Raw genomic sequence first — 13,524 nt, 5'->3', positions numbered from 1 at the left:
GCCTATTATACAAAATACATGCGGCGATCCGGGTGCTTACAGCGAATGGGGGGCGGAGCCAGTCCTCGGCAGCTGATCGCGTCACGAATGACGCGATCGCCGCATAGCCACGCCCGCAGCCGCCCCCGCCGATGGGCGTATTGCGGTCGTTTGGGCCCGGACTTTGCCGCCGCCCATCGGCTGGGGTCGGTCGTCAAGTAGTTAAAAAATTCAGACCCTTGAGGTAACTATTTATGTTTTTTTTTTTTTTTTTTTTTATTGTAATCTTTTTTTCCATTAAACATTTTATTTGGTTAATATTTTGGTGTGGGAAATAAACAGTTAATTTTTAATGTTGTTATATGTGTAAATTGTAATGTAAAAAATATGTAGATGTAGTTTTACTATTTGGCCACAAGATGGCCACCTTCAGTTTTTTTTCCCCTCCTTGTGTTTCTCGTTAAGCGGAAGCACAAGGGGGATGCGGAAATTTTGACGCGCAGAAAGACTGAAGCCTCTTGTCAGAGCGCTTTGGTTTTTCTGCAGGGGACACGGATCGGTGATTGGGAACCATGTTCCCGTTCACTGATCCCAGGGCTACCGGGGGACACCACCGGGGCACGGGGACGCACCCGCCGAAGCGCGGCACCGCAGCAGAGCAGCCGCCAGGACATGAGCTTCACGTCCGGGCGGCAGAAATAGTTAATTAATGCTATGTGAATGAAACTGGGTGAACTTTTGACCTTTATAAAAACCTTTAATATCTCAAACGATTACAGATAGAACGGTGATTTTTGCAGCACAAACGGGCACAAACCCAGCGCTAACCAACCATACCATTTTCGTGTCCGTGCGCTGTTGTAGGGGGGTTGGGTGAACTTTTGACCTTTAAAAAAAAAAAAAAACCTTTTAACCACTTTCCCCTCCACTACAGTATATCTACGTCAGCTGTGGCCCCCTTCAAGCCACAGCGACGTAGCTATACTGACCTCCTTGCAGCCCTGTTGTGCAGGAACAGAGCGCACCCCCCGGCACTGTCGGCTGCCTTACTAATTGGCAAAAGGGAACATGTTCCCTTGTAGCCAATTAGTGACACCCCCCCCCCCCCCTGCGGATGAACGATCACCGCTGTAGCAAACAGCGTGAGCATTCATCTTTCCCCCTCCGTGGTCGGATCGTAAAAAGAATGCCCCTGCAAGATGAATATCTTATCTGAACTGGTTCCTGCGATCATCCTGCAGCTCCAGCCTACATTCACCGCTCTTCACTCAGCCCTGTGACGCTGAATATCCGGGTCCCGGCTTGATGACGTCATCAAGCCGGGACCCGGATGTTCGGCATTAGAGGGCTGAGTGCACCGCGGAGAATGGAGGCTGGAGCTGCAGGATGATCGCAGGAACCAGGTAAGGTGAGATATTCATCTTGCAGGGGCTTTTTTTTAACAATCTGGCCGGGGGGGGGGGGGGGGCATAGTGGTAAGGGGGGGCACATCTGGCTGCCCATAACAGGGTGGGGGGATCCAAATCTGAAGGGGGGTGGGGTTGAAATTATTATTGGGGCCCATCAGGGTTATGGGGTGGGGGATTTTATAATGGGGGCACATCTGTTGGTCCTGAGGGACATAACTTAATGCTGGGGGCACATATGCAATAATGGGGTGGGGGCGCTAATCCTGGGGGCACATCTGGCTATAATGGGGAACACTGATCCTGGGGACACATCTGGCTATAATGAGGGGTGCTTATTTGGGATACGCAGCTGTATATATATATATATATATATGTGGGGGGTCGCAAATGCGGGGACACATCTGGCTATAATGGAGGCTGATATTGGGGGGCACATCTTGCTATACTGGGGGGTCTGATACTGGGCACACATCTGGCTATCTATCCTTGGGGGACTTAATACTGATGGCATGTCTTTTACCTACTGTAGCACTTCCAAGCTGAGGGTGGTCCACAACAATGCAGGTGACCACAGAGCTTCAGAAAAACTTCAGGCAAAAATCACCATTGCAATTTTGCCAGTGGGTCGGTCGGAGGACAAATAATGCTTTACAGGTGCGTTACTAACCCTTACTAACCCTGGCACCCGACAATTCTTGAATAAATAAAATAGAGGTTTACATTAAGGTTAGGTTCACAGTGGTCAGTTGCATAATTCACGCATGATAAAGAACATTTATATTGTGCTTTTCTCCTGGCGGATTTACCCACTTCGCCGTCCGGGTACAGTATATCTACGCTTTGAACTTCAGTTACACGCCCGGAGCGTAGATATACGCAACCCCCGACGCTACCGGTGCTGTCCGCGCTCCCGCTCACACGTGCGCACGCTCCCACGCTGGTGCACGCTGCCGGCCACTCGTCCGGAGATCAATGAACGGGAAAAAACATTCGTTGATCTCTGCCCGCCAACAATGATCGGCTGCTTCCATGAGAAGCAGCGCGATCATTGTGAGAAAAAAGAAAAAAGTTTCCCAGCCTTCCTGAACTTCCTGCAAGCGTACTTCCTACGCTTGCAGGACGCATTCACAAAAATGTACTGTGGCCATCTTGTGGCCAAAAAGTAAAACTACACCCAAAAACATTTTTCCTATACAAATACATTATTTTACAATATAAATTAACTCATTAACTCCCACACTCCCCAATTGTTACCTTTTTTTTTGTAATAAAAAAAATAAATAAAAAAAATTACAATAAAAAAAAAACAAAAAACATAAATAGTTACCTTAGGGACTGAAATCTTTAAATATTTATATCAAGAGGGTATAACACTGTTACTTTATAAATTATGGGCTTGTAATTAGTGATGGACGCAAAACTGAAAAAAATGCACTTGTATTTGCAAATAAAATATTGGCGCCAAACATTGTGATAGGGACATAATTTAAACGGTGTAATAACTGGGACAAATGGGCAAATAAGTTACATGGATTTTAATTACAGTAGCATGCATTATTTAAAAACTATAACGGCCAAAAACTGAAAAATAATGTTTTTTTTCCAAATGTTTTCCTATTTTCCCAGTAAAACACATTTAGAATAAAATAATTCTTGGCATAATGTCCCACCTAAAGAAAGCCTAATTGGTGGCAAAAAAACAAGATATAGTTCATTTCATTGTGATAAGTAATGATAAAGTTATAGGCGAATGAATGTAAGGAGAGCTGAAAGGAGAAAATTGCTCAGATGATGAAGGAGTGCAGCCACTAGAGCACTCTCAGTAGGCAGTAGCAGTGTTAGGGAGTCTTGCCCAAGGTCTCCCTACTGAACACGTGCTGGTTTATTGAACAGGAAGAGTCAAAAATCTGTCCTAAGTCGTAGCGGTTTCCAACCTTGTTACAGGTCTCTTCTAAGACCCCATTGTTGCCTCTCAGGAAACAAGTCTCTACTGAGACCCAGATGTTGCCTCTCATGGCAAAAGTCTCTTTCAAGATGGGGCACATGCATGGAGCCAGCGCAGGCGGATGCCAAGACCTGATCAAGAGAGAGACCCAAAAGGCAAAGATCTCCAACATACGGATCTGCGGGCTCCCGTAATGCTTTGTCTCATTAAGATAGGTGGCTGTTAACCTTTTCACCGCTATCAGGAACGTTTTTAGGCAAGGCACTCCAGGCCATTGCCTGGAGTGCCATTGGTCCTGGGGGGCACTATGCACCTGATTGAGCCCCACCCCGAACTAAGCCCCGAACTAAGCCCGTCTCCCACGGGTGTTTGTGCCTCCATCTGTCCAACTTTGTTCCTCCTTCTGTCCCCTTGTGACTACTTCTGTCTCCTTGTGCCACATTCAGTCCCCTTGTGCCAACTCTGCTCCCCTGTGTGTCCCACTGTGTCGCCTCTGCCGCCCTGTGCACCCAGAGATGGGTTAAGGTGAAATGGTGTCCTGAGCAAGCACTGACTTTGGGCCCACCCTTGGTGGCCACCTAGCTTTTTTTGCAATATTTGTTGGGGGCTAACATAAATCAGGACCCTAGATTCTCTCCCGGCCTTGGGAATCTGCCTAAGTTGCCTTGTGGAAGATCCGGCTCTATGTGCATCCCTCTGTGCCTCCTTCTGTCCCCTTGTCCCACTATTTGTTCCCGTCCCCCTCCTGCCCTCCCCCAGTCCAGTGTGTAAATGCAGAGTATAGCGCAGCAGAAGCTGTGCTCTAACCTCCCCTCTGGAGTCCAGTGCTGTGCCTGTGTGATAATCCTGTCTGTTTTCTGCTCCCTCTAGTGCTGGCTCTCCTCATGTAGTGTATAATCACACTACATGTGGTAGGAGATGCTGGGCAGTAGGGCGAGTGGTGAGCGGACAGGCAGAAGCACAGCACTGGACTCCAGTAGAGAGGTGAGAGCACAGCCTCTGCTGCACTATACTCTGCATTTACACACTAAGGTAGTGCAGGGTTGCTTGTACCTCAGGGACTCCCTGTATTATGCATTCACCCTATATGGCACATGGTTCATATTCTCTAGTGTATGTGTGCGGTTGTTGTTGTGGTTGTTGTTTTTTTTTTGGGGGGGGGGGGGGGAAGTGACACAGGAATTCTTGCCTGGAGTAACAAAAAGGCTACAAACGCCCCTGACTACTATGCTGTCCCAGGTTGACCCAGGGTTGTTCTGAATTAACTGCATCCATAGAGCTCTGAGCAGACAATGCAACCGCAATCAATTCAGGGTCATGATACTAAAAAGTCTCTTAACCGCTTAAAGAGACTCTGAAGCGAGAATAAATCTCGCTTCAGAGCTCAAAGTTAGCAGGGGCATGTGTGCCCCTGCTAAACCGCCGCTATCGCACCGCTAAACGGGGGTCCCTTCACCCCTAAATCCCCCCCCGCAAGACTTGGTCGTACATTTGGTCGCTCCTGGAGGCAGGGCTAACCGCCGCAGCCCTGCCTCCAGTCGCGTCTATCCAGTCTAACCAGGAAGCGCTCCCCCCGCTGCACCGAGGGGATTTGGGGGATGAGGGACCCCCGTTAAGCCGCGGGATAGCGACGTTTTAGCAGGGGCACACATGCCCCTGCTATTTATGAGGTCTGAAGCGAGATTTATTCTCGCTTCAGACTCTCTTTAAGGACTACAGGCTCTACCCCCGCCCCCCCCCCCCCCCCCTTGTGACCAGGCTATTTTTCACAAAACAAGGCTGCTTACCACACAAATGAATTTTTCCTCCTTTTCTTGTCCTTAATAGGACACTCTTGATGAGGTCTCTGATCACTGCTGCAATCTTTGTTTTCTTTTTTTGTATTAAAAAAAAAAAAAGAAGGCTTTAAAGGCTTCTCCCTCCCTCCTCCCTCCCTCCAGTACCCCAACCGCCCCCCCCCCCCCCCCACTAAACTGGTTCTGGACGGCGATCCGTCCTCTTTCCCGCCTCTCATAGGCATCAGCCTATAGCTCAACACACACCATACAATCTTGGTTGTACAGATTTACCAAATCTATGTAGTATAAGGGCCAACAGATTGAAAATACCTTGAATGATTGATTGTATAAGCTCTTATACTACATGAAAGTGGTAAGATTGAACAACCAAGATTGTATGGTGTGTGTTGAGCCTATGAGAGATATTCATTCCCCAGCCAATCCGAGGAACAGCCGTGTGTCTACTGTACAGCGCTGCAGGAGATTGCAGTACTGTACAAAGGTAAACAAAGGAGTTTTAATTCCCCTTTCAGCTAAAAACAGTCTGCTAGCCGCGATCGTGGCTAGCAGGCTGATAACAGAGCTCGTGCATGTGAGTGATCGTTCCCTGCTAAACTACAGCTACAGGACTTGACTCCAATCGGCGTTAGGCGGTCCTTGGGCTGCCACCTTGCGACCACCAATTGGCGTTAGGCGGTCGTTAGGTGGTTAAAAACACAGCTGTTGCCTCTTGTATCATAAGAGTCTCAACAGAACCAGCTATTTCCTCTCATACTAGCAGATTCTCCAGATATTGAGACCCATTTTGTCATTACTTCTGGGGTTCTAGCTTCCTCCAGCTACTGGACACTGCTGTACTTGCCTTTTAGGTTTGCTTTAGCTGCTGGTGGTCCTGGCATCAATATCATGAGCAGGGCTCCAGATATGCACCCAGAAGGGGCAGTGGTCCTCGTTGTTCTAACACCCCTAGTTTAGGTGGCTCTTTAGGGTATGGTACAGTTTCTTGTAGACCTATTTGTGCCCTGTGAAAATGCACTGTGCTTCCCCAGTCAAATCTGCTTGTGGCATTGCATCTCAACACTAATACAGGGAGATTTACTGGCTACCAGGTGGTGGTTTGCAGCATTTCCTGGCTCCTGATAACATTTTCATGCTGCTAGTAAGGCAACTGCCTGTTCTTCTGGGGAAAGAATATTTATCACCACACTTAATTTCTACTAGAAGGGTTCAATTCTCACTGATACACAAACTCACTGGATGTTACAATTCTGTCCGATTTGTGCTTCGTCCAGTTAAGTGTAACTGAATGGCACAGAAATATAGTCTGGCATCTATTGTTCTTCCTATGTTGTATGTCACATGATCACACCTGAATGGCCTGACTAACAGCTGCAGCAAGAGAAGAAGATAAAATGGTCTGTATACAGCATGAAGCCCATTGTATCCATGAAATGCCATCCTGTACACCACTTTGCTTCTCAAAGTTCTTATACACCCATCTTGATTGCTATTAGAATGTGCCTCATACACATTTGGGTTTATCTGAGCGTTACATTTTTAGTTTGGAAAAGAAAGTCCAATTGCACTTGTTATTTTGTTAGCAGTAGTGGCCACCACCACTGTAGCTCGTTGGCCATAACAGCAGCAACCATTACTGTTCTTCACGACATTTTAACATAAAAGTCCCCTAAGTATTAAAACAAACAAACAAAAAAAAAGAACCCCATCTCCAGAACTATTAACATCCCTGGTGATATGATTCCTTCCTGATTTTAGAGTCTAAAAGTGGTACAATTTTTCATTAACTTTTAGACCCTAAAAGCAAGTAAAACTCACTTACTCACCTTCCTGGGATCCAGCGCTGCAGTTCTCACTCTGTCCTACAGAAGTCTGTCATTACGACAGACGATGATCTCCCCAGAGGGATCCAGAGCCTTCAAGGACAGGAAAGAGAATGGCTGCCAGTGTCTGGATCCCCAGGGAGGTGGGTTGAAATGCCCACTGCGTGCTATGCTCTGCAGTAACCTCTCAGCGGCTACCACAAGTCAGGCTTGAGGTTATCACTCTGAGCTGTGGATTTCCAGTCCCGAGCCCGACTCGGGGTTACTGCTAAAGAGGTTAACAAAGGATAACACTAATGCAAAATGAAGAGAGGAAAATGTTAATTGTGTAATTGTTCAAGACCAAAAAAGCTAGGGTCAATGCCATAGACAAATCTTTAAGAGTTGAAGGCATCCCCAGAAATCAGGCCAGCTAGTACAGGGATTCTAATGAAATAGCAGTTTGACATCAAGGTAGTCAAATGTCCTGAATAAACAACCCATGGCGAACTTTAGAATATTTTTCAGCAAATTAAATTACAGTACGTTTCTGGCAGCTAATGACCTGGAAATGTAAAGAAAAAGAGAATCCCACCTTGCTCTGCTGTCTCCAGATCTCGGAGAATTGGTGATATGTTTTCATTCCAGTAATTTATCTCCCATTCTGTCTCCATTTCATTTGTTGTTACTTCAATTTCTAAATTGGCATCAGAAACAGAAAAAAAGCAGTTAACAAGGTGAATATAACACGATTACTCCATACACAGTATGCAAGTCCAAGAATAATACATTTCCTTATGGCTCGTTTACACCATGAGCGTTTCCGTTTTTATTTTTTAAGTGCTCGTGATTTTAGAAATCGCCTTAAAAGCGCTTGTGCAATGTTTTCCTATGAGAGTCACATGTCAGCGTTTAGATTTCTTTGAAATCACAAATGCGCAACATGTACCATTTTCTGAGCGCTTTGGCTCAATGGAAGGTATAGCAAAATGGCAAAGCGCTTAAAAAACGCGTTGTATATTGATTTCCCGAGCGCTTTTATGAATAAATGCATTGTATGACGTCAGAAAATGAAAAAACGAATTGCTTACAAAAGCGCTTTTCTAAGCGCAAAGCGCAGGGATAGCGCTGACAATTTATAATGTTAACAAGGCCTAACAATTATGATAGTAGCAGTCTAAATTGTTGCAACAAACAGGTCATTATTAGTGACCAGAGAATTAAGGAAGTCTCCAACTATAGTGTAGTATATCAAACACCAGAAAAAAATAGAGTAATTACACTAAATATAATCACAGAGTAGGGCTACCATAAAGGCAAACTCTGACACCTTACCTTACTCCGGTATGATGGAAATAACATGGGGTTTGTATAATGATTGCAACACCAAAACAAATGTATAAACCTAAAAAATGTGTCCCATCTCTTGGGAGTAGACTGTAGCAGACTAATATGCAGATAGAGGCAATACAAGCAATAAGATGGAGTGTAAGAATTTGCCTACAGTAAACACAAATGCAGATTATTTTAATGAGCAGCACACAGGTGACAAAGTGTTTCATGTATCCAAGCCCACTACCTCAGGCCAGAGTGTGCTGTAATCAAACTCATGCTACATTGGCTCATTGAAGGTAAGTTTTTTTAGACGTTTTTTTTTTGATGACAAATGCATTCTTCTTCTTTCGGGATGCCTCTTAGTAGTAGGGCTATGAGGCTTTCCCTCGCTACTCAGATGTCCCCTGTCGCGGTGCACGGCTACCCTGCAGATTGAGGCCACGCTCCTTCTCTTGCAGCGTGGCTGCACAGCAGACACGCGAGCATGGGCGTGCATGCACAGTAGCACTGAGCCCTCGGCTCTGGCTTACTGCACGTGTGGGCGGGCTCGCGCGGCCCCAATAAGATTGGGGGGGCGTGCTCAGTGACGAGGAACATTAGAATAGAGAGTGAAGTCTCAATAGGATTCTGAGGCTTCCCTCTCTTTAGGCAAGTATCTAATTTGTACCTGAGCTTCGGCTTGGGTACACTTTAAGGGCCGGTTCACACTTGCTTAAAAAATGTACCAGTTTGCAATGTTTCTTAAAGGGGTTCTTTCGCGAAAAAAGTAGGCAGTTAAAAAACGTGACAGATGACAGGTTTTGGGCCAGTCCATCTTTTTAAGGGGGATTCTCAGGGCTTTCTTTGTTTTCAACAGCATTTCCTGAACAACAGTTGCAAAATCTAACTGACATAATAGTGTGCAAGTGATTAGGGAGGCCGGCTGGTATCTTGCTATTTTGTCAGTTAAACTGCTGTTCAGGAAATGCTGTTGAAAACAAAGAAAGCCCTGAGAATCCCCCTTAAAAACATGGACTGGCCCAAAACCTGTCATCTGTCACATTTTTTTAACTGCCTACTTTTTTCGCGAAAGAACCCCTTTAAGCTCCACTTAGCGCAGGAAGCAGATCATAATGTTAAAAATAACATCCACCTTCACTTGTTAAAAAAAAAATGATTTGCATGCTGCGCAACGTAGGCGGAATGTTAAGCGGAATGAGTCCGATCTTGGCACCTTTTTACCCAAACCAGATGGGAAAATGTATGCAAAGAAAGCCTATGAGTTGCCGCGTCCGCTTGGCTGTTTTGATCACCACCCTGACATAATACTCATGTGTCCTGCTGCCGATTGCTGCCACTCGGTCCCTCGTACACCGCCTGGAGGCCGGCATAAGCTTAGGGATCTCCATGGGGCTGCAAAAGACCAATGGAAATCTTTAGCAAAAGACAGAATTCTCATTGGTTCATGGTGGACCAATGAAAATTCTCCCTGTTGCTAGGGAGAATTGGCCTGATGCAGCCAATGGAGAGCCCCATGCTCCTGCTGGCCTTGGGGCTGAATATAGCTGGATCAAGCAGCGACGGGACAGGTGAGCAGCGATGCGTACAGGCGGACATGTTTGACGCAGGAGACATGATCAAAGCAGATGAGGGGACGGTGTTGATTCTTGCAAGCGGATGCAAAATGGACGGAAAGCATTCGCCTAGTGGATGCGCTTACCATTTCCATTTTGCATCCTCTCTAGTGTGAACCAGTCCTAAGGGAATATAAATGTTAACATTACCAGTGCTGGGCTTTAATACATTTTAAAAAATATTGCTATTTAACACTAAAGATTAAAACTTCTCTTTGAAAGCAAAAGAACAACATTATGCCTAATTGTTAGTGTTCAGCCCTCCAGTAGCTGATGAACTACATATACCAGCATACCACACCTGACGGTAGCTGGAAGACTTCTGTAAAATACTCTAGTAACTGATGTACGAGACTGAAGGGAAATAGCCCATCCACCAATGCTGAGAATACAAGCCGGAAGCCGGCGAAACTGTCGGGAATGGCGCACGCTTTGCTGCATGGGACGCCACGCCACCCCGCAGCACCCGTGGAGATCTTAGGCCATTACCACCGGTCTGCCATGATTGCCTGCTGCGCACCGGGCCGTCTGAGCCGATCCCAGGGATGCCACACCGTCTGTGGGTGATCACTGTCATACATCCCTGACTGGAGGCAAACCAGTGTGGAACTCTACACTTTCTACCACGGAAACTACTGTTATGGAGAAGGACTTTTAGGATCCCGCAATGACGGACTGGTGAGATCTATCCATTGTGTTGCTCACTATGAACTCTGTCTGCTGTGCTTTACTAACACGCTGATGCTACGGTCGCTGCTTATGTTGCTATGTTGCCATGAGCTTGGAAGGATCTATGGTCCTCTTGTCTTATGTGGCAGTGCAAGTGTTTGCTAAGCTCTCTACCATTTATCAAGCCCTGTGTATATCACTCCAGAACAGTGACTCTTTGATCCTTATTACAATTTTTTGGTTCCATTACATGACTTCAGTCAGTGGCCAGTATGAGTGGTGCACCTGGTGTGTGTGGATCTAGAGGTTCGCGTGGTGGGGTGGCCATCCCATGTGTTTTTATTTATTCTTTTTAGGTAATTTTTGTATCAATAAACATTTTCTATAATTGAACTTATCAATGCCTGTATAGTATTTATATCACACTAGTCAATAATTACACGCCACTTCCCATTTGTTTTGAGAATACAAGCCTGTTGCATAACAATATACTTTTTTGTTTTTTATATATCAGTGACTGCATAAATATCTTTTGTTGTTTTCCACGACCAAGTCATCACTTTTTTTTCTGCTTCTCATTTTCTAACCATATGCATAATCTTAAGACGTGTGGTTTTGCATCTATCACTTCGGGTTTTAAATAATGAACAGGAAATGTAAAAAAAAATAACATAAATGAGAACTGAAGATTCTGAGTTATTGCGGTCTTTGTGGTGTACTTACAACATAACTCCCTCGACTGGTCACACAAAACACTACCCAGTCTTCAGTGATTGGTTACTGTTTTTAGCAGCAAGGTTCAGGAGCCCTAGCAACACTGCAGCAAGTTGAAGACTCTCCCACAAATACTTACACGTATGTTTTGCCTAGCTGTCTGCTTAAAGTACACACTTCGGGAAGAAAAAAAATACATTTCAGCTAAGCAAACCGCTACAAACCTGCTGCATTGTAAGCATAAATCTGGCAGTATTATGTAAAAGAAAGAGATCAGCTTTATAAAACAAAATGGTGTGACATTAAACAGTTTCGTAGTTGACCAACTGTATGTAGGATCTTGGCCTTAAGCTCTTTGTATCAAGGGACCTTTCTTTACAAACTCTTTTGAGCAAGTTGAAGTGGGGGGGGGGAGGGGGGGGGGCACAAGTGAAAAACGTGCTGATCAGGAGCAGTAATCAGGCTATACAACTCCTTGACAACACAGGGCATGGGGGTTATTAAACTAGGGGAAATTAGCAGTATACACTACACAGAGCTAAGGAGAAAGAAGAAACTTATTTTCCTATTTTAACAGATAAGCAACTATTGCCCGGATACATTAACCTGCGATAAGGCTGACACTGTAGCACGTAGTTTTCACTATTCCTAGGTCACGTAAGCCTCGTCCTTTTCCGCACTCCATGCTGCCTATACAGTCTCAGCATCTTGTCACTCAGTTTTTTCAGCATCTATGGACTATATTTATTTTTGATCTTCATGTTATGTAATGCACTGTATGCACTTTTTTCACAGGATGCACATTTTTCTATATGGTTTATTGATAACCTTGTACTATGTTTTGTACATGTGTTTGCACTTTATTATAACGTGATCTTATGAACCCGGGTTCAATCCCTGTGGTAGCTCTTATATTGAACTACCCAGGTGATAGTAATATTATCGGTATGCTATTAGCAATCGTATTACATTATGCATTATAACCATTGCATGGTGGTGTCTTTTTGGTTTTTAAAGCTTTATAACGCTTTGTGAAGTCTATAAATAAATTGTGATATTTTTGTGATACATAATGGTGTGGTGCTATTTGTGGTCATATCCCTAGTTTTTGTATATTTCATAGTGACTTAGCACACACTTATTTCCCCCAGTGTTGCCAGAACCCGTTTGTTTGTACGCGTTGAGCAATCAGCGTGACCCACATTACCTAAGTAACAAATACTGTATTTCTATCTTCCATCCTGCTTAACCGCTTCCGCACTGCGGAAAATTAAATCTACACCCTGTTTCGGACCTGTTATCCCTGCCCGGGTGTAGATTGCAATTACAGCACCACATGGACCTTTCTTGGCACTAAAGATCACTCACTCTGCCATCACTATGACAGCAAAGCTCCGTGAGTCGGTCAGGAGCAGATTTCATTGGATCTTGACCCTATGATCACTGTGACATTGGCTCATAGTGATCACAGGGTCAGGAGCCAATGAAATCGGCTCCTGACTGAATCATGGAGCTCTGCTGTCATTGCGACAACACAGCAAGTGGGCTTCAACGACAGGAGAGCGGCGCGAAAGGTGAGAGTGATGGATCCATGCGATGTGATGTTGGTGAACCCTGTTTTTTGTGCCAGCAGTCTCTGGTCCTTAACCATTTCGCATCCAGACCTTGTTCTCCCCTTATGGACCAGAGCAGTTTTGACGTTTTAGCTATGTCCTTATTCAATCAGCAATAACTTTATCCCTACTCACTACACCTAAATGATCTATACATCGTTTTTTTTCAAGACAAACCAGGCTTTCAATGGGGGGCATTTAGTCACAAGAACAATTTTGTTTTCTAGGCATTTTAATGGAAAAAAGGAACAAAAATAAAATAAATGCATTATTTCTCAGTTTTTAACAATTCCAGTTTAAAAATAAAAAAGTGCTACAGTGATAAAAACCATGCCACCAGTTTTATGTCCCCCCTAATATAGTCAGATGTGTCCCGAGTATCAGCCCAACCTTCCCAGTGTAGCCAGATTTGACCCCAATATCAGCACCCCCGGTATAGTCAGAGGTGTCCCTTGTATGTACCACCCCCCAGTACAGAGAGACAGCAACGTCGCCAGGATTGGCACCCCTCACTATAGGCAGATATGTCCCCAGGATAAAATTTCCCCCATTATAGCCATACGCACCCCCAGAATTGCCCCCCACCAATTATCATTGTCAGATGTCCCCCCCTCCCCGGTTACCCAGATGCATGGCAGGTTTTTAACTC

At 45.0% G+C, this 13,524-nt stretch overlaps 1 protein-coding gene and 1 long non-coding RNA gene across 5 annotated transcripts in view; one reads left to right on the top strand and one right to left on the bottom strand.

Annotated features, from left to right (window-relative positions):
• Positions 1–13,524, bottom strand: part of ARMC2 (armadillo repeat containing 2) — a 249,722-nt gene that overhangs the window by 109,875 nt on the left and 126,323 nt on the right. For all 4 annotated transcript variants that reach the window (XM_068231267.1, XM_068231268.1, XM_068231266.1 and 1 more), the window contains one exon: positions 7,527–7,628. In XM_068231267.1, the coding sequence (XP_068087368.1) occupies positions 7,527–7,628 (102 nt within the window). The remainder of the gene's footprint in view (positions 1–7,526; positions 7,629–13,524) is intronic.
• The window catches only part of LOC137503788 (uncharacterized), a 30,582-nt gene that overhangs the window by 6,886 nt on the left and 10,172 nt on the right, over positions 1–13,524 (top strand). The window contains exon 2 of the long non-coding RNA XR_011019338.1: positions 1,918–2,042. This is a non-coding gene — a long non-coding RNA (uncharacterized lncRNA). The remainder of the gene's footprint in view (positions 1–1,917; positions 2,043–13,524) is intronic.

Source organism: Hyperolius riggenbachi, chromosome 4 (assembly GCF_040937935.1).
Source record: "Hyperolius riggenbachi isolate aHypRig1 chromosome 4, aHypRig1.pri, whole genome shotgun sequence".
NCBI lineage: Eukaryota > Metazoa > Chordata > Amphibia > Anura > Hyperoliidae > Hyperolius > Hyperolius riggenbachi.
This window is presented reverse-complemented; position numbering and strand designations above follow the sequence as displayed.